This window comes from Platichthys flesus, chromosome 13 (assembly GCF_949316205.1).
Source record: "Platichthys flesus chromosome 13, fPlaFle2.1, whole genome shotgun sequence".
Lineage (NCBI taxonomy): Eukaryota > Metazoa > Chordata > Actinopteri > Pleuronectiformes > Pleuronectidae > Platichthys > Platichthys flesus.
The window spans coordinates 754,286-781,035 of NC_084957.1; the positions used below are offsets into that span (position 1 = coordinate 754,286).

The following is a 26,750-nucleotide window of genomic DNA, read 5'->3' on the forward strand; positions in this document are numbered from 1 at the left end:
TGTTTTCTAGTGTTTCAAATAAAATCAAAATCAAAGATTATGGTCACATGCACCAAATAGCTTAGTGTCATCAGAGCAGTAGTTTTCTTATGACCTGACGGGAAGTACAACATAAAAATAAATATCATATAATATATAACATAGTACAAAAATTTCATTTTAAATGAAGGCTAGCAGCAGTTTACAGGGGGATGGAGTGAGGAATATAAAATTAAATAATGTGCATATATGTGTAGTAAGTTAGTGTAATTGTATGAATGGGGGAGAAGAATGTACATGGTGATGGCGACTGTTCAGTGGGTCAGTGTTGGTTGTTCAGAAGCCTTACAGCCTGGGGGAAGAAGCTGTTTGTGAGTCTGGTAGTCTGTGCTCGGATGCTCCGGAAACGTCTGCCAGACGGCAGCAGTGTGAGTAGTCCACAGCCTGGGTGGCTGTGGTCCTTGATGATCTTCTTCTTGTTCTTCTTGATGGAAGGGAGATGGCAGCCGATGATGCGCTCCGCTGTCTTCACCACCCTCTGCAGGGCCTTGCGATCAGCAGCAGTGACTGTATTTAAAGATGATCAGTGACTGTATATAAAGATGAAATTTAATAATGACATTGTACATCTAATGCTTTTATTGTGAAGGTAGAGTTATGTTCCTGTGTTTCATGGTCTTTCAATGTTTGACTTGACGACTCGTGTTGCCATGGGAAGTTCCTCCGTCCTGCGTGTTAGTGTCGGCTATGGGGGGCAGATGCAGAAAACCCTCACCTCTACAGCTTGGTCAGAGGAACCAGCCACAAGCCTCATTCGCTGACCGGTACCTGGGGGGCTGTTGGGCTCATGGGGGACCCGGCAGCATCCAAAAGAATTCTGGTCTGGATGGTGGACGTTGAAGAGGGGGAATCCACAGCAAAAGCTTCTCTCTTCAGCAGTCTGCTCAGAGGCACCAGCCACATCCAGTCTCGACTGGGTCGCAGTCTCCAGTCCCTGACTGTTCTGTCAGTTTAGTTTGTTTATTTCAGCCTCTATGTTTTCTGTTTCCTGTTTTATTTTGTGGTCTCTGTTCCTTGTGGGTTGTTTCTAGGGATGTCACGAGAACCGATACTTACGATACCTTTCGATACTAAAATAACAAAACACAGACGATGCCCATTTTTTTTAAGCACCGTAAGAACCGTGAGCGCCGATGCCAGCTGTTAGCATCGGTGCTGCGCCTCTTTTGGAGCTGCGGCGCTGATCTCTGAGCAGCTGAGACCAGAGAAACTCTGTGTTTTCACTGTTTCCACTGATAAGAAGCAGTCGCTGTTAGGGCCAGGCTTCAGACACAGAGGCAGAGGCCGAAGTCAAGTTAAATATAGTTTATTGGAATCCAATAACACAGATAGGCAGGCAGGCAGGCAGGCAGGCAGATAGGGGCTGAAGTCGGGGCAATAATCAAGCTGCTGGTCCTGGGCGGGGAGACAGAGAAAGTCAGCACGGGAACGAACAGGACCTTACGGAAATCTTAATTCTTCACTGTATCTAGGCTGCGACAACTAACTTAACGTAGTCTATAGTTCGGCGCAGACTGAGAGCAGGAGTGGAGCTTGCATAGGCAGCTGGTTAATCAAGACCCGAACTACGGCACACCAGGACCTCATGCGCAAATAGCAACGCCACCTGCACACACAAGCGAGAGAGAGAGAGAAAGAGGGAGAGAGAGAGAGAGAAACTAGAAGGCAGGTGAGGCAGGGGCCATGACAGTACCTCCCCCTCTACGGGCGTCACCTGGCGCCCTCAAGAAGCGGTCTGGGTGATTCCGGCGGAAGTCCGTGATGAGAGAGGGGTCAAAGATGTCCCGCCGGGGAACCCAACAGCGTTCCTCTGGACCATATCCCTCCCAGTCCACCAAGTAGCGGAAGCCACGCCCCATGCGCCGTATATCAAAGATGCGCCGCACTGTGTAAACGGGACCGCCGTCCACCATCCGGGGGGGAGGGGGGCAGCATCAGGGGGAGAGAGGGGACTGGACTGCACTGGTTTTAACTGGGACACATGAAAAGTGGGGTGAATACTACGAAAGGAGGCAGGGAGCTTCTGCCGGACAGCACAGGGGTTCACGACAGCCTCTACTTCAAATGGACCCACATACCGGGGGCGAGTTTCCTGGGGTCCATTTGAAGAGGAAGATCTCTGGAGAGGAGCCACACCTTTTGCCCAGAAGCATAAGCGGTTGGCCTGGTCTTGAGTCCTGGAGGAAGCACGGAGCAGGGCAGCACGAGCACGCCTCCAAGTGTCACGACAGCGACGCATATTGTCCTGGACCGAAGGGACGGTCATCACGGCCTCCTGATCTGGAAACAGAAGGGGTTCATAGCCCAGGGAACAGAGGAAGGGAGACATACCGGAGGAGGCGTTAGGGAGTGTGTTGTGGGTGTACTCAACCCATGGCAGCCGAGCACTCCAGGATGATGGCTCAGCAGCAGAGACGCAGCGGAGTGCCGCCTCCATCTCCTGATTGGCCCTCTCTGTCTGGCCGTTGGATTGGGGGTGATATCCAGAGGTCAGGCTAGCGGTCGCTCCCATGGCCGTGCAGAAAGCCTTCCACACCTGGGGCGTAAATTGTGGCCCTCTGTCAGAGACGATGTCTGAAGGTAGACCATGGATGCGGAAGACATTCTGCACCAATAGGTCAGCAGTCTCCTGAGCAGAGGGTAGTTTGGGCAGGGCAATGAAGTGAGCAGCCTTGGAAAAACGGTCAATTACCGTGAGGACCACAGTATTGCCTCCAGAGGGGGGAAGACCGGTCACAAAGTCCAGGGCAATATAGGACCATGGACGAACGGGGATCGGCAGAGGATGGAGCAAACCAGAACTGCGCCTGGTTGAGATCTTATTCCGTGAACAGACGGTGCAGGCTGCTACGAACAAGCGAGTATCCTTGTCCATGGTCGGCCACCAGAAGCGTTGCTTGAGGAACGAGATGGTTCGGTGGATCCCTGGATGACAGGTAAGGTGGGAGGAGTGTGCCCATTGCATGAACTGAGAGCGGACAGAGTCTGGGACAAAGAGGCAGTTAGGAGACAAGTACCTGGATCGGGCTTCGATCTCCCAGGTAAGGACAGCAACAATGCAGGAAGGAGGAACGATGGTCTCTGGTTCCGTGTGACCCCCCTCCACCGTGAACTGGCGAGACAGGTCATCCGGCTTCACGTTCCTGGAACCTGGGCGGAAAGTCAGGGTGAAATTGAACCTTCCCAAGAACAGGGCCCATCTTCCCTGGCGAGAGTTCAGACACTTGGCAGTCTGAATATAGGACAGGTTCCTGTGGTCGGTCCACACAATGAAGGTGTGCTCCGCACCCTCGAGCCAGTGTCGCCACTCCTCCAACACCAACACCACAGCAAGTAACTCCCGATTGGCGACATCATAATTCCTCTCCGGGGGATCCAGCTTGTGGAAGAAGAAAGGACAAGGATGCATCTTGTTATCATCGGGAGAGCGTTGAGAGAGTGTACCACCTACCCCAGTCTCCGACGCGTCCATCTCCACAACGAACTACCGTGACCGGTCAGGGTAGATCAGGATGGGTGAGGAGACGAACAGGCGCTTGAGGTCGGAGAAGGCCGCCTCGGTCTTAGCAGTCCAGTGGAATGGGACTGAGGAGGAGGTGAGTGCTGTCAGAGGAGCTGCCAATGTGCTGAAGTTCCTCACAAACCTCCTGTAGAAGTTTGCGAAGCCATTGAAACGCTGCAGCTGTTTGCGATTGGTTGGAGTGGGCCAGTCCGCGACAGCAGAGACCTTGGCAGGATCCATCCGGAACTCCCCCTGGGAGATGACAAAACTGAGAAAGGAAGTAGTGGTGGCATGAAACTCACATTTCTCGGTCTTGACGAATAGTTTGTTCTCCAGAAGCCGCTGCAGCACTGTGCGAACATGATCCTGATGTTCCTGAAGAGAGCGGGAGTAGATAAGAACATCATCTAGATATACAAATACAAAACAACCTAGCATGTCCCGGAGCACATCATTCACCAGGGCTTAAAAGACTGCTGGGGCATTGGAGAGGCCGAAAGGCATAACCCGGTATTCAAAATGACCTAACGGTGTGTTGAAAGCCGTCTTCCATTCATCACCCTTCCTGATGCGCACCAGATGATAGGCATTGCGTAGGTCAAGGGTAGTGAAAATGGAAGCTCCTTGAAGAGGGACAAAGGCAGAGGATACTTGTTTTTGACTGTGATGTTGTTGAGCCCTCTAAAGTCAATACAAGGTCTTAAGGTGCCGTCCTTCTTTCCGACGAAGAAAAATCCAGCACCCACTGGAGAGGATGATGGATGGATGATCCCAGCCGTCAGAGACTCCTGAATGTATTTCTCCATGGCCAGCTGCTCTGGACGATTGAGGTTGTACAGTCAGCTGCTGGGATGAGGGGCCCCCGGCAGAAGCTCAATGGCACAGTCATATGGCCGATGAGGAGGAAGATTGAGAGCCTGCTCCTTGCTGAAGACTGGGGCAATGTCATGGTAAACCTGGGGAACCAAGGACAGGTCCGGGGGCTCCGCTACAGAAGCCGGCTCAGATGTTGGGTTCTGGGCAGAACGGAGACAGTGAGAATGGCAATATGAGCACGGATTCTTCCTGTAGTCCAATCAAAATGTGGGTTGTGGAGTTTCAGCCAGGGAAAACCCAGGAGTAGGGGAACATGCGGACAGTTGATGACGTGAAACTGGATCTTCTCCTGGTGATTCCCAGATAAACGTGCGGGTACGAGGACGGTTCTTCGGTCAACCCTGGCCAGTAGTATACCATTTAGGGCCTTGGTATCCAGTGGAACATCGAGGAGCTCTTTTTCGATGCCCAACTGCTGACAAACCCTACTGTCAATGAAGCTCTCATCAGCCCCTGAATCAATTAGAGCAGTGAATGGGAATGCCCTCCCTCGCCACGAGAGGGAGGCATCGAGCTGCGGATGGTCCGGGGGGGAGGGACTCACCACACGGCTCGACAGTATCTCTCCCCCTACTCCCGAGCCTGACCTTTTACCGGTCGGACGGGAAAATTAGCCGTCTAACTGCAAGGGCTAGGGTACAGGAACCTCCGGCATCTCTAGGCGGGCCCCGAGGGAGGACAGTTGTTCCGGGCAACAGTAATCCGGGGAACAAGCCGAGTCCGCACGCCACAGTAGGGTCGCCGGACTTAATGGGGAGTTGAACTGCCTCGTTTAAACTTTTAAATTCTCTGCGGTGTGCAATCTCCCTCCCAATGTCCCGGTTTAAACCATTCTGGAACTCCGTGATCACCGCGGCCTCGTTCCAGCCCGACTCCCCCGTCAAACTTTGGAATTGCATCACAAAATCCTGAGCTGTCAGTCTTCCCTGACGGATCTTCGAAAGTCGCTGCCCGGTTTGCTGCCCCCGCATCGGGTGATCGAACATCCGCTTGAGCTTCGTAGCGAAGGCCTCTGCAGACCTGGCCAGCGGGGAGTGTTGCTCAAAGATGGCATTATAAAAGCTGAGTGGACGACCCTCGAGTAAATTAATCAGGTAAGCAATTCTTGCATTATCACTAGCATATCTAATGGGCTGTGCATTAAAGGCTAACTGGCATTGCGTGAGAAACTGGCGACAAGTGTTGGGATCACCGGAGCTGGTGGGGGAATCCGGGGTTCCACACCAGGACCTCATCCGCAATTAGCGACGCCACCTGTACACACAAGCGAGAGAGAGAGAAAGAGAGAGAGCGAAAGAGAGAAACTAGAAGGCAGGTGAGGCAGGGGCCATGACAGTCGCTCACTGACTGACCGGTTGCTTTTTATCAGTGGAAACAGTGAAAACACCGAGTTTCTCTGGTTCACGTGAACGAGCTGTGATCTCACTGTGTGCTCCGCTCCCCGCCCCGCTCACTCGCTCAGAGACACAGTCTCTATCTCGGAGCGCACACACGCACACATCGCCCGCTCCTGGTATTTCATGACAGCCTGATACGATGATGGGTTGCCGCCCATGCTCTGGAGGATGACGTGAAGCGTTTTTTTTACCGTGGTATCGAAATTGGCATCGAGAATCGTGTTATTTTACTGGTATTGGCACCGACTAATGAATTCTTATTATCGTGAGATCCCTAGTTGTTTATGTCTTCACTTCCTGTCTTGGTGATTGTCGTTCTAACTCCTCATGTGTTGCACATGTGGCCAATTACCCCTACCTTGCCTGGGTGTATTTAAGCCTCTGTCCTTCCCCTTGTCCTCGGTCGGATTGACTGTTTTGCTTCCTGTTTTTCTCCAGTGTTTCTTGTGCTTGTGGGTTTTTTACTTTGACTGTTTGGTGGAGGAGTTGGGTTCACTGGGAACCCAGAGCAATGCAGAGACCCTTGAGGAGATCTCGGTTTTTGAATTATGGCTTAAAGATCGCCCTTGGGTGAGTCATTTTGTCCCGTACCTCGTGGAGGTGTGGGACAGACTAAAGAGACTCCGCAACCCTCCAGCCACAGTCCTGGATGCGGGAAGCCGTTTGGCTCTGGTTGGATCCCGGAGCCTGGAAAGAGAGTCTGCTATGGGGGGCAGATGCAGAAAACCCTCACTTCTACAGCCTGCTCAGAGGAACCAGCCACCAGCCTCATTCGCTGACCGGTACATGGGGGGCTGTTGGGCTCGTGGGGGACCCGGCAGCATCCAAAAGGCTTCTGGTGTGAATGGTGGACGTTGAAGAGGGGGAATCCACAGCAAAAGCCTCTCTCTTCAGCAGTCTGCTCAGAGGCATCAGCCACCTCCAGTCCCGACTGGGTCGCAGTCTCCAGTCCCTGTCCTGCGCCGGAAGTTCCCGGCAGACGCCACTCTGGTTCCGGCGTCGGAGGTCCTTGCGCTGCCAGCTGCAGTCCCCGCTCCAGTCCCTGTCCCGTGCCGGAGGGTCCCGGCAGACGCCACTCTGTTTCCGGCGTCGGAGGTCCTCGCGGTGCCTGCTCCAGTGCCTGCCCTGCGCCGGAAGCTCCTGGCTGATGTCCCCTGTGCTCCGGCGTCGGAGGTCTTCCGGGTGCCAACTCCAGTCCCGGCTCCTGTACCGGCTCCAGTCCCTGTTCCACGCCGGAGGGTCCCGGCAGACTCCACTCCGGTTCCGACGTCGGAGATCCTCGCTGTGCCAGCTCCTGTTCCTGTCCAACATCCGGGGCTGAGCTCGGAGGTCTTGCCCTCTGCCCCTGACCGGTCTTCGGGCCGCCCGCCTGAGGGGCTCCCGTGCTAGGCTCCTGGCCGCCTTCCCAAGCCTCAGAACTCTGCCTTCTAGTCCCCGGGCATGTCCCGGAGTCCCTCCTCTGGCTCCTCCCTCCTCCCTCCCGTCGCAGTTCATGTTTTGGGCTGTCTGAGATCCAGCCCTTGAGGGGGGGGGGGGGGGCGGGGGGTACTGTCATGTTCTGTCAGTTTAGTTTGTTTATTTCAACCTCATTGTTTTCTGTTTCCTGTTCCTTTTGGGTTGTTTCTGTCTTCACTTCCTGTCTTGGTGATTGTCTTTCTAAAGCCTGAAACATGCTTCTGCGTTTTCACGGGCCCGTAAGCGCAAGAGCCCTTCCGGGTCCCTTACGTGCTTATGTATCCCTCCTTACGTGCTGACGGGTGTCGACCCCCTTTTCTAAAATTTACGGCAAAGCTCCGCAAGCTCACTCAGCCCGCAAAGGCTGTGATTGGTCTGCTCTACATCCCTTCTGGAGCTGCATTTCCGGTTTCATGCCCCATAATACCTGCAGAAATCACGGAAGATTTAGAAGAACGAATATGGACCAAATAGAAGAGATTTGGCAGCAGATATCCGATGGTATGATCACTTGTATAACCTGTCACTGACTGGCGGATTTGTCCGCCAGAAAAAGGCTACGAGGAGCCGCAGTGGCTATGTAAATAAACAATCGACGAAGAAGAAAGAAGGTGTCTCTAAGGTCGTCTCGACAAAAAGCATTACTCCGCCTAGTGTTCTGGCGCGGAATTGCTTTGTTAGACGCGCAACGGTTGGGGAAGCATGAATGAAAACGAGTCTTGCGCCACAGCGGCGTGAAAAGACGCAGACGCAGTCGCAGAAGCATGTTTCAGGCTTAACTCCTCATGTGTTGCACCTGTTGCCAATGACCCCTGCCTTCCCTGGGTGTAATTAAGCCTCTGTCGTTCCCCTTGTCTTCGGTCTGATTGTCTGTTTTGCTTCCTGTTTTTCTCCGGTGTTTGTTGTGCTTTTACTCGTTGGTGTTCCTCTGATCATTGTGGTGGATCATGTTCCATGTTGCTGTTCTGTTCTGCGTTCCTGTCCTGCCCTGTCCTGCTCTCCTGAGCCTCGTGTAAGCTTCCTTGTGCTTTTGTTTATATTAAATACCCTTTTTGTTAAATATATCCGCTCCTGGGTCCTTCTACTTCACACAACCCTGACAGTAGGTGTAACAGTTTAATTGTTATGTCCTCTTATTCTTTTATTTTGATCTTTATATGAAGCTTCTGTATAATAAACGTTCCTTGTTTTCTAGTCTCAGCTGTCAATCATAACGTCTCAGCCAGTTTATATATCATAAATACCTGAAGCAGTTTCCAGAGGGTCGTTTTCTTTGTAGGCTTCGTACATGCGACCTAAGGCCTGTTCCAACACATCTCAGTTAAATCCTAACAGATCTCAACGTCGTGGTTCTGGAGGTAAAACACACTTTCCAAGGTATTCAGCAACAACCATAATATTTTAAACAGCCGAGGAAGAATCACCACAAGCTTCAACACCGTGAAATAACCCTTTATTCTCCTGTATAAACCACAAGTCTGTACAGCAGCTACTGCATTTATGTTTTATATGAAAAACAGGTTGTATTCACGCTGTCTAGAAGAGGATCGACACTATGGAAGTGTTTTCACAACCTTTAAAATCAAGTCGGCTCATGTGGATGAGGAAAAGAAAGAAGGTTCATTTCAAGGAGAAGCAGGAAATCATTGGATCATCCCCAGTAGATTATGGGACGTGTAGTTCCTTCACTCTTAAAGATAATTCTAATTGAATGGTTAAGGATTCATCTTGTAGCTGGTCCACCTGGTTCTGGGATTAAAATTCTTTATGAGGATTTTCTGAAATGTCAACGGAGAAAGTGATAAGAAACGTACTTGTTGAACTGGAGACGTTGTAGAAGTTCACTGTTACGCTTGTTGTCAAATATATCAGCGTCCAGCTCTGAACACTATGAATCCTTCATCAGTCACGTGCACTGAGAGCAGGCTGAGGGCTTTTCATCTTATTTGGCCATGAGCTGAATCACTGCTACAATGAAGTGTGCACCAAAGAATGTGTGGGTTCACCGGTGGGGGTGGTGTGAGTGTGTGTGCGTGTGTACTTCTATCTTAGTGAGGACCGTTTGAGGTAAAGACGTTACGCAGTGGGGACATTTTAGGAAAGTTAGGTGAAAAAACACTATTCAACTAACTGATTGATAACAATCAAGCTGCAGAGACAGAAGCACACAAAACAATAAACGATCATCTGTGTAAGACTGAGCTGATCCTGGTACAGCCACACACATCAGAACAGCACAGGGGAATCTGCACCTCTGATCTTCACTGACTCTGGTTCAACTCCATATAGAAACACAGGGAGACAGGAGCTCAGTCCAGGACATTTAACAAGATTTCCTCTACTGCTGAAAGGGATTCCACTATAACACACTTTCCTTTCTTTAATACAAAAACAGCTATTTAACACAACTTTTCCTCCACCTGCTCCATGGGTTTGAGTCGTGGAACCAGTGTCACTGGTTAAACACCTTCAAATAGGATTTCCTAACAATGATAAAATGCTTGTAGTTTAACAGGCCAGGCAAAGTAATCATTTTGGAGCCAAAAATCGAACTAACTGTAAAATAATTATTTTCAGCATAGATCATTTCTATGAGGTGTCCAGAACTACATACTAAAAGTCCTAAGAAATCCAAGTTGAGGAAATATGTTTATTTCTCATCAATGTGTGCCAATAAGGCCAGGCAACAATAAACCCCAATGGGACTAATGTTTCCTTTACTCCTATCAAAACTAAACTTAACACAATGTCACAGGGTCAGTAATAAAACATCATGTTGGATTATGTCGACTCTTTCCCTCTGGACGACACAGTGTGTGTGTAATGTCCCATGAGGCTGTGACCACTGGCTGATAATTAGGTATTTACAGAGCGGCTGTAATCAGCTCCCCCGACGCTCAGGGACGACTTCTGAGCACGTCTTACTACACATCATCACAGCATCTTGTTCATTGGAAACTGCTTGATTCATGGACACACACACAGGTCATGGGTCACTTTGAGGGATGTTTCCCTGACCAACCTACTGATAAATCTGTAAAGTAGAGTAAACTCAGCTTTGTTCACTACTCTGTGGTGTGGAATGTGTCCCAAATGGCAGCCTATGACACAAATACACACAAACACACACACACGTACACACACTTACCACCATGTCATGTTTCATACAGCTTATGAAAGAGTTTACATAGATCACACTTTGTCCAGAGCACTTTAATGACACATTGCTTCATAATAAAAGGTCACCAGCAAAAGAAGGAATGAAGATCTTTGAATTGCAGTCGTATTCTACTTTATTTAAAGATGTTAGTATTTGAAACACTGACTTTCAACACTGGTACATCTCATCATCACTTAATTCCCCTTCGGGGATGAATAAAGTAATCTATCTATCTATCAGATAAAAGACCTGACATCAGATCACAGTGAGGATATTTTAATGGGATTCGACCTGGAACAACAAATGTTTGAGGTGTTTGGAGATTTCTTTCATTTTCAGTCCGTATATAAATGGATTAAGAAGAGGATGATACACCATTATTTGCAATGTCAACAACAAACGGACAAGTTTTGGTATATCTGATTCCAAACGAACTACAATGACGTCATACGCAACAAAACCGGAAAGGTTGATAAGAACCAGCAGGTGAGGTAAACAGGTCTGTAGAGCTTTTGTCCTCATTGTTTTAAACCCTCTGTTAGTGACGATGAGTATCCTGATGTATGTAAAAAGTATGAAGAGCATCGGGAGAAGACAAATATTCACTAACAGAAACACTCCATAAATGGACAGAGCCACTGAGGGCACACATTGAAGTGTGTAAATGGACGTGTTGCAGAAGAGGCCTTTCAGTCTGTTGTGACAGATCTTTACATTAAAATACAATACAACTGCTATTCCAAGTTCACAAGCAGGAACAAACCAAGCTGTGAAGAGAAAGACTTTTACAGTTGTCTTCCCCATGATGGTTGGATATTGCAGAGGTTTACATATGGACACATATCTGTCATAAGCCATGGCCGACAACAATAGAAACTCTGACGTGGTCATAGTGTAATACACAGCAGATTGAAACTGACAAAGTGGGAAAGTCGTGATCTGTTCTTCAGATAAGAAGTCGATCAAAAGCTTGGGGTAGATTGTTGTGCTGTAAAGTATAGAGTTGATTAACAAAGCTGCAATGAAGATGTACATCGGCTCATGGAGGTTTTCATGAATCACAATAAGATACACAATTGTGGAATTCCAACAGATTATTATAATATATAATGCAAACATGACCACAAAATACACATATCTGTATTTCTGCACCTCCACATGTCCATCGAAAGTTATATACGTTACATTGACTTCATCATCCATCAGGCTTCTGAAAAACAGAGTGAATCAGTAACAGGTGCAGATCATACAACAGCCGTTCATAAAGATCCTGTAACAAGTCTCCCTGAGAGGAGTTCAGGAGCCTGTGGCCTGTAGGAGATTCACTCACAGACTCCAGAGGCACAGACAGTGGAGGGCTGCACGCTGGCTTTTTATCAGACTGCTTCACCCTCCATGAATCTCATTAAACTCTCCAACAACATGTCAACAACTTCAGAAAACTCCAGGGTCCTGGACCCAGAGGTTTTGTTCCTGTTGACCTCCTCTTGTTAGTTTCTACACATTGTTTTCTATTGTTTTATGATTCTGTGCTTATTTAGTTTTTCGTGCCCGTTATAACTTCAGATCAGCTTCAGGTGAATATCTTCAGATTTGGACACAAAGAGGAACTGATTTGATTTTGTGATAAAGATAAACCTTTTTTTTGTTGGGAACATGATGTTTAAGGAATTAAAGGATATAAGGAATCTGCGCAGCCATCACTGTCTGGTTTGGATCGGCCACCAAACAGGAACAGACAGCAACAGACAGTCTGGTCTGCAGACTGCCCCCCCCATCCAGGATCTGGACAGAGTCAGGAAACATCACCGCAGACCCATCACAACTAGTTCCATCTCCTCCCCTCTGGGAGGCGCTAAAGAGCGCTGAGGGCTACCAGACTGCAGAACAGCTTGTTTCCTCTGGCCTATTATTGTCATGTTGTTGTGTTTTATGTTCATGTAAACATACTTTTGCATATGAAATTATATTTATTTTCTTACTTAGTGGTTTAATGATTGCCAAACCTTGTGCTGCTTTTTTCACCTTGTTCTTTATGGTTTATTTTCGAATTCTGTACGTTGAGAGCAACAGAAAAACCGGAGTCAAATTCCTTGTATGTGTACGAATACATGGCCAACATCGCAAGTTAGTAGCTTCTACAGGAAATCGAGAGCATTTAGATCCCCTCAGGTCCAAACAGTCGGCTATAGCCAACCTGCTGGGCGTCTCAGCACTGGGAGCTCAGGTCCCGGTTCATGAACATCTCACAGATGGATGCCCCCTCCCAGTTCTTCTTTGGGTTGGAGCAGAGAAATGGACAATGGAAGACCATTCGCTGTTTACGGTAGCGGCTCTGAAGTCTCCGACTCGTCTGAGATCAGGAAGTGTGCTACCGGTTTCTATAGAGACCCTTTTTAAGAGTGAGTGGTCAAGGAATCCAGATGTGCAGAGCAGTCTCCCTCAGGTAAGCAGGAGCAACAACATGGAGCTCCAGGGATAGACGGCCTTCCTGCTGATTTCCTTTAGTCCATCTGGTACATCTTAGGACAGGATCTGCTCAAGGTAGTCAACGACAGTTTACATAATGGAAGACTACCTCTGAGCTGCAGGAGGGCCATCATCACCCTGCTGCCGAAGAAGGGAGACCTACAAGACTTAAAGAACTGGAGGCCGGTCTCTCTGTTGTGCACAGATAACAGAATCCTGTCCAAAGCTCTGGCCCTCAGACTGAGGGAGGTGATGGTGTCCGTCATCCACCCTGACCAGACCTACTGTGTGCCCGGCTCATAAGTTACAATGATACTTTGATTCGAGATGTTTTGGACTTCTGCAGTTCATTGGCAATAGAGACTGGTCTTATTTCTATAGATAAGGAAAAGGCTTTTGACCAAGTTGAACACCAGTACTCATGGCAGACTCTGGCTGCTTTTGGGTTCAACTCATGTTTTATAGCCATGATCCGGGTTTTCTATAAAGACATTGAGAGTGTTGTGAAAATAAATGGCGGGCTGAGTGCTCCTTTTAACCTCCTGAGTGGGGTGAGGCAGGGCTGCTCTATCTCTGGCCATCGAGCCTCTGCTCCATAACCCAAGGAAGGTTTTAAAAGGTGTGATTTCTGCAAAGAACAGAAAAAGCTAGTTAGCTGTTTCCAAACTGGACAATATAGTGTCTATAAAGCACTGCCGTCAGATACGACTTGGTCCTGAACGTCCTCTTCAGGAACATTTAAAGTGACTCTTGGACGTCGTGTTTCCTTCATCTGTTGTTTCCTGTTTGACTTTAAGTTATAATCTTTTGTGTCTGATGATGTTTGACTCCGTCTTGTCTCCTGCTCTGAGCTGATTCAACCCATAACTCACTGTCCCTGCCTCAGCTTCACCATCTCTATTGGCCATGTGTGCTTACACACTTAGAGCCTTCGTCAGTTTGTCTGCTCCTCTCACACCAAACCTGTGACACCGGACATCGTCAGTAGGCCCATATGACGGAGCTTAGGAGGTTGGCAAATGTTTGCCTGATGTAGGCCACAAGTAAACCATAGCAACACCGCATGTAAACCAAAGGGGCCAAAGTTAGTTTTATGCCATACTCAACATTTACCACCTGGAATATTTTACGTTCATAGATCAGACTTTGTCCAGAGCACTTTAATGACACATTGCTTCATAATAAAAGGTCACCAGCAAAAGAAGGAATAAAGATCTTTGAATTGCAGTCGTATTCTACTTTATTTAAAGATGTTAGTATTTGAAACACTGACTTTCAACACCGTACAGTTTACAACTTCTGAAATATTGATCCTCGTCTTGTGACCTTTAGGAACTGACTCAATACAAATACAGTGACACTAATATGACTCCCTGTAAAGTTGCTGTTGGATGGTGTTAATGAAGCTGGTACATCTCATCATCACTGCAGGTAAAAGACCTGACATCAGATCACAGTGAGGATAGTTTAATGGGATTCGACCTGGAACAACAAATGTTTGAGGTGTTTGGAGATTTCTTTCATTTTCAGTCCGTATATAAATGGATTAAGAAGAGGATGATACACCATTATTTGTAATGTCAATAACATATGGGCAAGTTTTGGTATATCTGTTTCCAAACGAACTATAAAACAGTCATATGCAACAAAACAGGAAAGGTTGATAAGAACCAGCAAGTGAGGTAAACAGGTCTGTAGAGCTTTTGTCCTCGTTGTTTTAAACCCTCTGTTAGTGACGATGAGTATCCTGATGTATGTAAAAAGTATGAAGAGCATCGGGAGGAGACAAATATTCACTAACAGAAACACTCCATAAATGGACAGAGCCACTGAGGGCACACATTGAAGTGTGAAAATGGACGTGTTGCAGAAGAGGCCTTTCAGTCTGTTGTGACAGATCTTTACATTAATATACAATACAACTGATATTCCAAGTTCACAAACAGGAACAAACCAAGCTGTGAAGAGAAAGACTTTTACAGTTGTCTTCCTCATGATGGTTGGATATTGCAGAGGTTTACATATGGACACATATCTGTCATAAGCCATGGCCGACAACAATAGAAACTCTGACGTGGTCATAGTGTAATACACAGCAGATTGAAAGAGACAAAGTGGGAAAGTCGTGATCTGTTCTTCAGATAAGAAGTCGATCAAAAGCTTGGGGTAGATTGTTGTGCTGTAAAGTATAGAGTTGATTAACAAAGCTGCAATGAAGATGTACATCGGCTCATGGAGGTTTTCATGAATCACAATAAGATGCACAATTGTGGAATTCCAACAGATTATTATAATATATAATGCAAACATGACCACAAAATACACATATCTGTATTTCTGCACCTCCACATGTCCATCGAAAGTTATAAACGTTACATTGACTTCATCATCCATCAGGCTTCTGAAAAACAGAGTGAATCAGTAACAGGTGCAGATCATACAACAGCCGTTCATAAAGATCCTGTAACAAGTCTCCCTGAGAGGAGTTCAGGAGCCTGTGGCCTGTAGGAGATTCACTCACAGACTCCAGAGGCACAGACAGTGGAGGGCTGCATGCTGGCTTCTTATCAGACTGCTTCACCCTCCATGAATCTCATTAAACTCTCCAACAACATGTCAACAACTTCAGAAAACTCCAGGGTCCTGGACCCAGAGGTTTTGTTCCTGATGACCTCCTCTTGTTAGTTTCTACACATTGTTTTCTAATGTTTCAAATCAAATCAAAATCAAAGGTTATGTTCACATGCACCAAATAGCTTAGTGTCATCAGAGCAGTAGTTTTCTTATGACCTGACGGGAAGTACAACATAAAAATAAATAACATATAACATTTAACCAAATAACATGAAACATAGAACATAGTACAACAATTTCAATTTAAATGAAGGCTAGCAGCAGTTTACAGGGTGATGGAGTGAGGGAAATAAAATTAAATAATTTGCATATATGTGTAGTAAGTTAGTGTAATTGTATGAATGGGGGAGAAGAATGTACATGGTGATGGCGACTGTTCAGTGGGTCAGTGTTGGTTGTTCAGAAGCCTTACAGCCTGGGGGAAGAAGCTGTTTGTGAGTCTGGTAGTCTGTGCCCGGATGCTCCGGAAACGTCTGCCAGACGGCAGCAGGGTGAGAAGTCCACAGCCTGGGTGGATGTGGTCCTTGATGATCTTCTGTGCTTTTCTCAGGCACTTTGTGTTGTAGATGCCTTGCACGGAAGGGAGATGGCAGCCGATGATTCGCACCGCTGTCTTCACCACCCTCTGCAGGGCCTTGCGATCAGCAGCAGTAACTGTATATAACGATGATCAGTGACTGTATATGTATATGGTGGGGGTGCACTCATCCCCACCATTATGAAGTGCCTTGAGAGGATGGTCCTGGCTCACCTCAAAACCTGTTTACCACCCACACTGGACCCCTTCCAATTCGCCTACAGCCAGAACAGGAGTACGGAGGATGCCATCTCCACGGCACTTCACTCCGCACTTTCTCACCTGGACAATAACAACTCCTATGTAAGAATGCTGTACATAGACTTCAGTTCAGCTTTTAACACCATCATCCCCTCCAAACTGATCACGAAACTCAACGATTTAGGCATCAACCCTTCCCTCTGCAACTGGATACTGGACTTCCTATCCAACAGACCCCAGTCTGTAAGGTTAGAGAACCACACCTCCTCAACCCTGATCCTGAACACTGGCGTGCCACAGGGCTGTGTGCTAAGTCCTCTCCTCTACTCACTATTCACGTATGACTGCATTCCTGTACATGTAACCAATACTTTTGTCAAGTTTGCAGACGATACTACAGTGATTGGCCTCATCAGCAACAACGATGAGTCGGCCTACAGAGAAGAGGTCCAGCACCTGGCGGCGTGGTGCACTGACAACAACCTGGCTTTCAACACCAAGAAGCAGAGGTGGGACCAAGTCATTTTTTTGCAAGTCCCAAGTAAGTCTCAAGTCTTTGCCCTCAAGTCCCGAGTCAAGTCCCAAGTCAAGACAGGCAAGTCCCGAGTCAAGTCCCAAGTCAAGACTGACAAGTCTCAAGTCAAGTCCAAGTCCTGCAGTTTGAGTTTCGAGTCTTTTCGAGTCCTTTTGATCACTGATTAATAATATATTTACACAGATCATGTATGCTTTTAAAATCTGTATTTATTTATTAAAACAAGTGCAATTGAAATTGCAGAAAAAAAAATTGTGCCAACATTGCACTTCCCTATTGCACTATTAACCAGTCATTTTTAACATTTAACTCATATTTTGCAAGAATATTCTTCATTTTAAACCACTCCTACAGAATGAACACATTTGAAAAAACAAGTGCAACTGTAATTATTTGAACAAAAGTGCTAACATTGTATTTTGCATTTTAACTAGTTCCACAGCAGTTTCTGTCCTGTCCTGTGTTGATCTCACCTCATTTATCTCACCTCATATTGTCTGTGTGTGTGTGTACATGTGAGAAACATAACAAATACTTGAACATAATAATGAACAGGGTTGTGCTTTTTATATGTCAGGGCCCTATGCTGCATTGCATTTGCAAAAGACCAAATTGGCCAAAGGTCTGTCAGTCATTTGTGCACGATGGGGACGTAGTATGATTCCACAAAGTGCACCATTTTGGTGCCCTAAGCATAACTCCTCTATGATTACATTAAATAATCATCATAAGTACAAAGAAGAATAGTCAATCTTCTTTAACTTTTTTTTGAGCAATTTAATACATCTCTTGTTCTGCCTTTTTTGTGATATACATGTCTAAAAGGTACCTAATATTTCTATACTGAAATAATATCGGCATTATAATTGTAAGCTAATTTATTTAATGACGTTATTGTTGAGGGTTGATTTGTATTTCTGGTTTTAAGTGGGTTGTTTGTAGTGACTCTTATTTTGTTTGGGTTTTAAAGGAAGTGGGTGCGGTGATGAGTGAAGTTGTAAAATGAACGGAGAATAAACGGGTGTGCTGTCACGAGCGCATGACCTGCTCTCGTGTCCTTTGTCGGCTGAAGCCGGACTTATGATACAACCAAACGCTCGGCTACATAATTATTATAACTATGATGATTTTTCAGTTGCTTTTTTTTGGTGCCCCCTCAGGACTTGGTGCCCAACGCACAGCGCGTAGTGCGCGTTTTGGAGCGGCGGCGCTGCACACACAGACGCACACAAACACGATGACAGATACAGAGCGCTCCTTAATAACATACTTTTTAATCTTTGTGTTTTGGGGAAAAGAGCAAGTCTTATCAAGTCAAAAGGCTCAAGTCCAAGTAAAGTCACGAGTCATTGATGTTGAAGTCCAAGTCGAGTTGCAAGTCTCTTTACATTTTGTCAAGTCGAGTCTAAAGTCATCAAATTCATGACTCGAGTCTGACTCGAGTCCAAGTCATGTAACTCAAGTCCACACCTCTGCCAAGAAGATCAAAGAGCATCGTGGACTTCAGGAAGAAAGGCGGCACACACACCCCCATCCATATCCACGGGACGGAGGTCGAGCATGTACCAGCTTCAAGTTCCTGGGTGTCCACATCTCTGAGGACCTCTCTTGGACCCTCAACACTTCAACCCTGGTCAAGAAAGCTCACCAGCGTCTCTCCTTCCTGAGGAGACTGAGGATGGCTCATCTGTCTCCTCAGATTCTGGTGAATTTCTACCGCTGCACCATCGAGAGCATCCTCACCAGCTGCATCTCAGTGTGGTATGGCAGCTGCTCTGTTGCGGACCGGAAGTCACTGCAGAGGGTGGTTAAAACTGCCCAACGCATCACCAGTTCTTCCCTCCCCACAATTGCAGCTGTCCAGATCAAGAGACGTCTGCGGAGCGCGCACAGCATTGTCAAGGACAGCTCTCACCCCAGCCACAGACTGTTTGCCCTCCTCCCCTCTGGGAGGCGCTACAGGGTCCTCCGTTCCAGGACTAGCAGGTTCAGGAACAGTATTTACTAATAAAAACTAATAAATCCCCGGCTGAGCGCCGCGGTGTTGGAGTTTACCCCGGTAGACGAGAGGGTCGCCTCCCTGCGCCTAAGGGTTGTAGGGGGGAAAACTCTGACTGTTGTTTGTGCGTATGCACCAAACAGCAGCTCAGAGTACTCTGCCTTCTTGGAGACCCTGAATGGAGTCCTGTATGGGGCTCCAGTAGGGGAATCCGTAGTTCTGCTGGGTGACTTCAACGCCCACGTGGGCAACGATGGAGACACCTGGAGAGGCGTGGTGGGGAGGAACGGCCTCCCTGATCTGAACCCGAGCGGTCGTTTGTTATTGGACTTCTGTGCTAGTCATGGATTATCCATAACAAACACCATGTTCGAACATAAGGGTGCTCATAAGTGTACCTGGTACCAGAGTACCCTAGGCCGAAGATCAATGATCGATTTTGTGATCGTGTCATCTGATCTGAGGCCGCATGTTTTTGACACTCGGGTAAAGAGAGGGGCGGAACTGTCAACCGACCACCATCTGGTTGTGAGTTGGATCAGGGAATGGGGGAAATTTCCGGATAGACCTGGTAAGCCCAAACGAGTAGTGCGGGTGAACTGGGAACATCTGGAGGAGGCCCCCGTCCTAGGTATCTTCAACTCACACCTCCGGCGGAGTTTTTCTGGCATTCCTGTGGAGGTTGGGGGCATTGAGCCGGAGTGGGCGGTGTTCAAAGCCTCCATTGCTGAAGCTGCGGCGGCTAGCTGTGGCCTCAGGGTCTTAGGCTCCTCAAGGGGCGGTAACCCTCGGACACCGTGGTGGACACCGGTGGTCAGGGAAGCCGTCCGATTGAAGAAGGAGGCCTTCCGGGATAGATATCCTGGAGGACTCCTGACTCGGTTGCAGGGTACCGACAGGCCCGAAGGGCTGCAGCTGCTGCCGTGTCGGAGGCTAAGCTGCGGGTGTGGGAGAAGTTAGGAGAGGCCATGGAGAAGGACTTTCGGTCGGCACCAAAGTGTTTCTGGAAGACTATCCGGCACCTCAGGAGGGGGAAACGGGGAACCATCCAAGCTGTGTACAGTAAGGATGGGACTCTGTTGACCTCAACTGAGGAGGTCGTCGGACGTTGGAAGGAACACTTTGAGGAACTCCTGAATCCGAATAACACGCCCTCTATGTTGGAGGCAGAGCTCGAGGTTGATGGTGTTTCGTCGTCAATTTCCCTGGTGGAGGTCACTGAGGTGGTCAAACATCTCCGCAGTGGCAAAGCCCCAGGGATTGATGAGATCCAGCCAGAAATGCTAAAGGCTCTGGGTGTTGAGGGGCTGTCATGGTTGACACGCCTATTCAACATCGCGTGGGAGTCGGGTACAGTGCCAAAGGAGTGGCGTGGTGGTTCCCCTGTTCAAAAAGGGGGACCAGAGAGTGTGTACCAATTACCGGGGTATCACACTTCTCAGCCTCCCTGGTAAAGTCTACTCCAAGGTGCTGGAAAGGAGGGTTCGGCCGATCGTCGAACCTCAGATTGAAGAGGAACAATGCGGTTTTCGCCCCGGACGTGGAACTACGGACCAGCTCTTCACTCTCGCAAGGATCCTGGAGGGGGCCTGGAAGTATGCCCATCCGGTCCACTTTTGTTTTGTGGATCTGGAGAAGGCGTATGACCGGGTCCCCCGGGAGAAACTGTGGGAGGTGCTGCGGGAGTATGGGGTAAGGGGGTCTCTCCTCAGGGCCATCCAATCTCTGTACTCCCAAAGCGAGAGCTGTGTTCGGGTCCTCGGCAGCCAGTCAGTTTCGTTCTCAGTGGATGCTGGTCTCCGCCAGGGCTGCGCCTTGTCACCAATCCTGTTTGTGATACACATGGACAGGATATCGAGGCGTAGTCGGGGTGGGGAGGGGTTGCAGTTCGGTGGTCTGAGGATCTCGTCACTGCTTTTTGCGGATGATGTGGTCCTCATTGGATCATCGGCCTGTGACCTTCAGCACTCACTGGATCGGCTGGCGGCCGAGTGTGAAGCGGCTGGGATGAGGATCAGCACCGCTACATCTGAGGCCATGACTCTTAGCAGGAAACCGATGGATTGCTTACTCCGGGTAGGAAAAGAGCCCAAGTGAAGGAGTTCAAGTACCTCGGGGTCTTGTTCGCGAGTGAGGGTACTATGGAGCGTGAGATTGGCCGGAGAATCGGAGCAGCAGGGGCGGTATTGCGTTCGCTTTACTGCACCGTTGTAACGAAAAGAGAGCTGAGCCGCAAGGCAAAGCTCTCGATCTACCGGTCGATCTTCGTTCCTATCCTCTCCTATGGTCATGAGGGCTGGGTGATGACCGAAAGGACGAGATCGCGGGTACAAGCGGCCGAGATGAGTTTTCTCAGAAGGGTGGCAGGCGTCTCCCTTAAGGATAGGGTGAGAAGCTCAGTCATCCGTGAGGAACTCGGATTAGAGCCGCTGCTCCTTTACTTAGAAAGGAGTCAGCTGAGGTGGTTCGGGCATCTGGTAAGGATGCCCACTGGGCGCCTTCCTTGGGAGGTGTTCCAGGCACGTCCAGTGGGGAGGAGACCTCGGGGAAGACCCAGGACTAGGTGGAGAGATTATATCTCAACACTGGCCTGGGAACGCCTCGGGATCCCCCCGTCAGAGCTGATCAATGTGGTCCGGGAAAGGGAAGTCTGGGGCCCCCTGCTTGAGCTGCTCCCCCAGCGACCCGACCCCGGATAAGCGGATGACGATGAGTGAGTGAGTCAACAGAGAAAGTGATAAGAAACGTACTTGTTGAACTGGAGACGTTGTAGAAATTCACTGTTAGGCTTGTTGTCAAATATATCAGCGTCCAGCTCTGAACACTATGAATCCTTCATCAGTCACGTGCACTGAGAGCAGGCTGAGGGCTTTTCATCTTATTTGGCCATGAGCTAAATCTCTGCTACAATGAAGTGTGCACCAAAGAATGTGTGGGTTCAAATTTGATTGATTGCTTCGACCTGCTGACCACCTCGAGCACATCTACTATCAGAATTACTTCACTGAATTTTATACACAAGCATTTGATGTGAAACGACTTCCTCAGGGTCAGTTATGAAACATCATGTTGGATTATGTTGACTCTTTCCCTCTGGACGACACAGTGTGTGTGTAATGTCCCATGAGGCTGTGACCACTGGCAGATAATTAGGTGTTTACAGAGCGGCTGTAATCAGCTCCCCCGACTCTCAGGGACGACTTCTGAGCACGTCTTACTACACATCATCACAGCATCTTGTTCATTGGAAACTGCTTGATTCATAGTTACTTCATGGACACACACACGTTATGGGTCACTTTGAGGGATGTTTCCCTGACCAACTTACTGATAAATCAGTAAAGTAGAGTAAACTCAGCTTTGTTCACTACTCTTTGGTCTGGAATGTGTCCCCAATGGCAACTAGGGTTGCCAAATTCCGGGAATATTCAAAGCAGAAAACTTTCCATGGGAATTAACAGGAAATTGTGTGGGTTTTTATACTAACTGTATTTACCTTGTCATATACAGACATAAATATAAACATTTGTTTTGTCATAGGCTGATTTGAGGCCTGAGGAAACTTTGGGCTCTTGACTATATGCTTCTACATCTTTGTGGCATTCTTAACATAGGTCAGCAGGCCTCAATAGCCCTGCTGTAGTGAGCAGGATGCTGGGAATCATCTGCACAAGTGATGGAGAAATGCACAGAGCAGGGTGGAAATTCAACATGCAGCATGTGCTAAATTCCATACATCTTTAAAATAGATTTGAATGATGTTTTTAATGCTTAGCGTTTAATTTGCAAAATTCCCCAAATTCCCAAGCTGAATATTCCTATGGAAAGTTTCAGGAAAGTTTCCGGAAATTTACCGAAACACACGCACACACAAACACACACAAACAAACACAAGCACGCACACACACACACACACACGTACACACACTTTACCACCATGTCACGTTCATACAGCTTATAAAAGAGTTTTCATAGATCACACTTTGTCCAGAGCACTTTAATGACACATTGCTTCATAATAAAAGGTCACCAGCAAAAGAAGGAATAAAGATCTTTGAATTGCAGTCGTATTCAACTTTATTTAAAGATGTTAGTATTTGAAACACTGACTTTCAACACCGTACAGTTTACAACTTCTGAAATATTGATCCTCGTCTTGTGACCTTTAGGAACTGAATCGATACAAATACAGTGACACTAATATGACTCCCTGTAAAGATGCTGTTGGATGGTGTTAATGAAGCTGGTACATCTCATCATCACTGCAGGTAAAAGACCTGACATCAGATCACAGTGAGGATATTTTAATGGGATTCGACCTGGAACAACAAATGTTTGAGGTGTTTGGAGATTTCTTTCATTTTCAGTCCGTATATTAATGGATTAAGAAGAGGATGATACACCATTATTTGCAATGTCAACAACAAACGGACAAGTTTTGGTATATCTGATTCCAAACGAACTACAATGACGTCATACGCAACAAAACAGGAAAGGTTGATAAGAACCAGCAGGTGAGGTAAACAGGTCTGTAGAGCTTTTGTCCTCATTGTTTTAAACCCTCTGTTAGTGACGATGAGTATCCTGATGTATGTAAAAAGTATGAAGAGCATCGGGAGAAGACAAATATTCAGCAACACAAACACTCCATAAATGGACAGAGCCACTGAGGGCACACATTGAAGTGTGAAAATGGACGTGTTGCAGAAGAGGCCTTTCATACTGTTGTGACAGATCTTTAGATTAAAATAAAATGCAACTGCTATTCCAACTTCACAAACAGGAACAAACCAAGCTGTGAAGAGAAAGACTTTTACAGTTGTCTTTCTCATGATGGTTGGATATTGCAGAGGTTTACATATGGACACATATCTGTCATAAGCCATGGCCGACAACAATAGAAACTCTGAACCGGTCATAGTGTAATACAAAGCAGATTGAAAGAGACAACGTGGGAAAGTCGTGATCTGTTCTTCAGATAAGAAGTCGATCAGAAGCTTGGGGTAGATTGTTGTGCTGTAAAGTATAGAGTTGATTAACAAAGCTGCAATGAAGATGTACATCGGCTCATGGAGGTTTTCATGAATCACAATAAGATACACAATTGTGGAATTCCAACAGATTATTATAATGTATAATGCAAACATGACCACAAAATACACATATCTGTATTTCTGCACCTCCACATGTCCATCGAAAGTTATATACGTTACATTGACTTCATCATCCATCAGGCTTCTGAAAAACAGAGTGAATCAGTAACAGGTGCAGATCATACAACAGCCGTTCATTAAGATCCTGTAACAAGTCTCCCTGAGAGGAGTTCAGGAGCCTGTGGCCTGTAGGAGATTCACTCACAGACTCCAGAGGCACAGACAGTGGAGGGCTGCACGCTGGCTTCTTATCAGACTGCTTCACCCTCCATGAATCTCATTAAACTCTCCAACAACATGTCAACAACTTCAGAAAACTCCAGGGTCCTGGACCCAGAGGTTTTGTTCCTGTTGACCTCCTCTTGTTAGTTTCTACACATTGTTTTCTATTGTTTTATGACTCTGTGTTTATTTAGTTTTTCGTGCCCGTTATAACTTAAGATCAGCTTCAGGTGAATATCTTCAGATTTGGACACAAAGAGGAACTGATTCGATTTTGGGGATTAAAGGTCAAAAGATCGAGGTCACGTGACCTTTTGTTGTTGTGAACATGATGTTTAAGGAATTAAAGGATATAAGGAATCTGCGCAGCCATCACTGTCTGGTTTGGATCGGCCACCAAACAGGAACAGACAGCAACAGACAGTCTGGTCTGCAGACTGCCCCCCCCCCATCCAGGACATGGACAGAGTCAGGAAACATCACTGCAGACCCATCACAACTAGTTCCATCTCCTCCCCTCTGGGAGGCGCTAAAGAGCGCTGAGGGCTACCAGACTGCAGAACAGCTTGTTTCCTCTGGCCTATTATTGTCATGTTGTTGTGTTTTATGTTCATGTAAACATACTTTTGCATATGAAATTATATTTATTTTCTTACTTAGTTGTTAAATGTTTTCCAAACCTTGTGCTGCTTTTTTCACCTTGTTCTTTATGGTTTATTTTCGAATTCTGTACGTTGAGAGCAACAGAAAAAATCCTTGTATACGTACAAATACATGGCCAATAAATCTGATTCTGATTCTGATTCTGATTCCCAAAAGTACTTTCATTACATGTGGTACAAACTGAATGATTGTGGTCAAAGGTCAAAGTCACTGGGACTGTGCCTTGTGAAGGTGATATCTCCGGAGAAACTTGAAGGGAATTATTTCACATTTGTCACAAACATTCACTTGTACTTGGCCAAGGGTCAAAGGTCAATATCATTGTAGCCTCACAAAGTAATTTTTCTAATACTATTATGTTTCCATCTCTTATTAAAGTGATATGACATTGATCTGAAGTGTCGAGTCTCGAGTATTAACACTGTTACTGAACTGTTTAATCTATTTCCAATTATATATAATAGTCAGACAGAAGTTATAGCTTGGTCCTACTTTCACAAAACAGTCTTTGTGTGATGATGTGTGTGTGTGTGTGATGGTGTGTGTGTGTGTGTGTGCGCTGATGTAAGGTTAGTGCAATGGTGAACAACAGACCAGTCATCAGGGGACCGGCCTGAGTACAGCCAGTTTGTAAACACCTCATTATCACCCAGTGGCCTCATGGGAAACTCAATCAGTGACTGTTTCTGTAAACAACTCACGAGTCACAGAAAGACAAAGACACAAGTAACGTGTCCTTCGGGGTGAGACGTTAAGTTGTGCGTCTGTCAGAGTGATGGAAAAACACACATATTGTTACAGTCATTGCAGATAAGCCTTGTGTCGTCTGTCAAGAAAAGTAGAAACATGCAACACGACGGATACGGTGGCCCTGAGAGCTCAATGAGCAGCAAGTTACAGTTTTTCTCAGTTGTTAACACACAAAAAGAAAATTCGGCACAGTTTTCACAACCTTCACCTCATTTACCATTTGCTCGACCCAGTTTTGGCACCACTTCACACTCCCTTATCTGCATCAGAATCTGACTTTCCTTCTTTACACTCTGATGTCAATTACACATCAACTTGTTTTTCAAAACACTACACACAATGTTCAGTTGTTGCACACACTTCTCAAGTTAAATCTTAAAGCGTCAACCTACAACACACAAATACTCAAATCTCTTAACATTCAGGTCTGTTGAGCAATTTCACCTCATTTTCACAGCCCAACAGGAGACTGGAATTGTAGATATGGTTCGTCATAACAACTCTATCACAGTCAGATAAATAAAAACTAGGATCCTGGCTGACCATGCATCATCTAGAAACGTCCAGACCGTGAGCCTCTCTACATTGGACCGTATTCTTCATAGGACTGACATGTGATGAAACAAGTGTTCAGGGTCCCATTTGAACGGAACACAGGCATGAAGGAGTTACAGTGAGAGTTTGTGCTTGTAAGTACCAACATTCAGCTCTGACACATGGATGTATTGTACCTGTATTCCAATATTGTTCCTTTTCTACAGTGTGTCACTGTAGCCCACTGTGTTGACCTCTCTGTGTCCATACTGTAACTTGCATTCTCGTGCTGTCTGTGTCAGTGGATCCAGGAGCATGACACAGCTGATGTGTTGTACCAGTACATCTTTATTGATGAGGTGGGATTCAACCTGGTGAAGAGGAGGCGGGGCAGAAACCTCATTGGCCAGCGTGTCCCGGGAACATCACAATGTGTGCTGCATGAATCACCATGGGGTCTTGCACCGTCATGCCCACCTAGGGTTCTATAACGCTGCCCGTCTCCTGGTCTTCCTGGATGGCCTGCATGACCTGCTGGTACCACGTGGTCAGAGAGATGACCCACAGAGGATCCATCACATTAT

The 26,750-nt window shown here is 46.9% G+C and overlaps 3 protein-coding genes across 3 annotated transcripts; all 3 read right to left on the reverse strand.

The window, feature by feature from the left end:
- Positions 1 to 10,595: 10,595 nt before the first annotated feature.
- Positions 10,596 to 11,899, reverse strand: LOC133967394 (olfactory receptor 11A1-like). Its single transcript, XM_062402814.1, has one exon. The coding sequence runs from the start codon at positions 11,630 to 11,632 to the stop codon at positions 10,706 to 10,708; it is 927 nt and encodes a 308-aa protein (XP_062258798.1). The 5' UTR covers positions 11,633 to 11,899; the 3' UTR covers positions 10,596 to 10,705.
- Positions 11,900 to 14,129: 2,230 nt separating this feature from the next.
- LOC133966825 (olfactory receptor 6N2-like) lies at positions 14,130 to 15,852 on the reverse strand. Its single transcript, XM_062401855.1, has one exon. It carries the CDS (start codon positions 15,290 to 15,292, stop codon positions 14,366 to 14,368), a length of 927 nt encoding a protein of 308 aa, XP_062257839.1. The 5' UTR covers positions 15,293 to 15,852; the 3' UTR covers positions 14,130 to 14,365.
- A 7,062-nt stretch (positions 15,853 to 22,914) lies between these two features.
- Positions 22,915 to 24,342, reverse strand: LOC133967390 (olfactory receptor 6N2-like). The gene has a single exon (XM_062402810.1). It carries the CDS (start codon positions 24,073 to 24,075, stop codon positions 23,149 to 23,151), a length of 927 nt encoding a protein of 308 aa, XP_062258794.1. The 5' UTR covers positions 24,076 to 24,342; the 3' UTR covers positions 22,915 to 23,148.
- Between the last annotated feature and the right edge of the window lie 2,408 nt (positions 24,343 to 26,750).

Excerpts from the sequence above, each read along its gene's own strand:
- LOC133967394 (XM_062402814.1), bottom strand. The coding sequence starts at position 11,632 with ATGGATGATGAAGTCAATGTAACGTATATAACTTTCGATGGACATGTG.
- LOC133966825 (XM_062401855.1), bottom strand. The coding sequence starts at position 15,292 with ATGGATGATGAAGTCAATGTAACGTTTATAACTTTCGATGGACATGTG.
- LOC133967390 (XM_062402810.1), bottom strand. The coding sequence starts at position 24,075 with ATGGATGATGAAGTCAATGTAACGTATATAACTTTCGATGGACATGTG.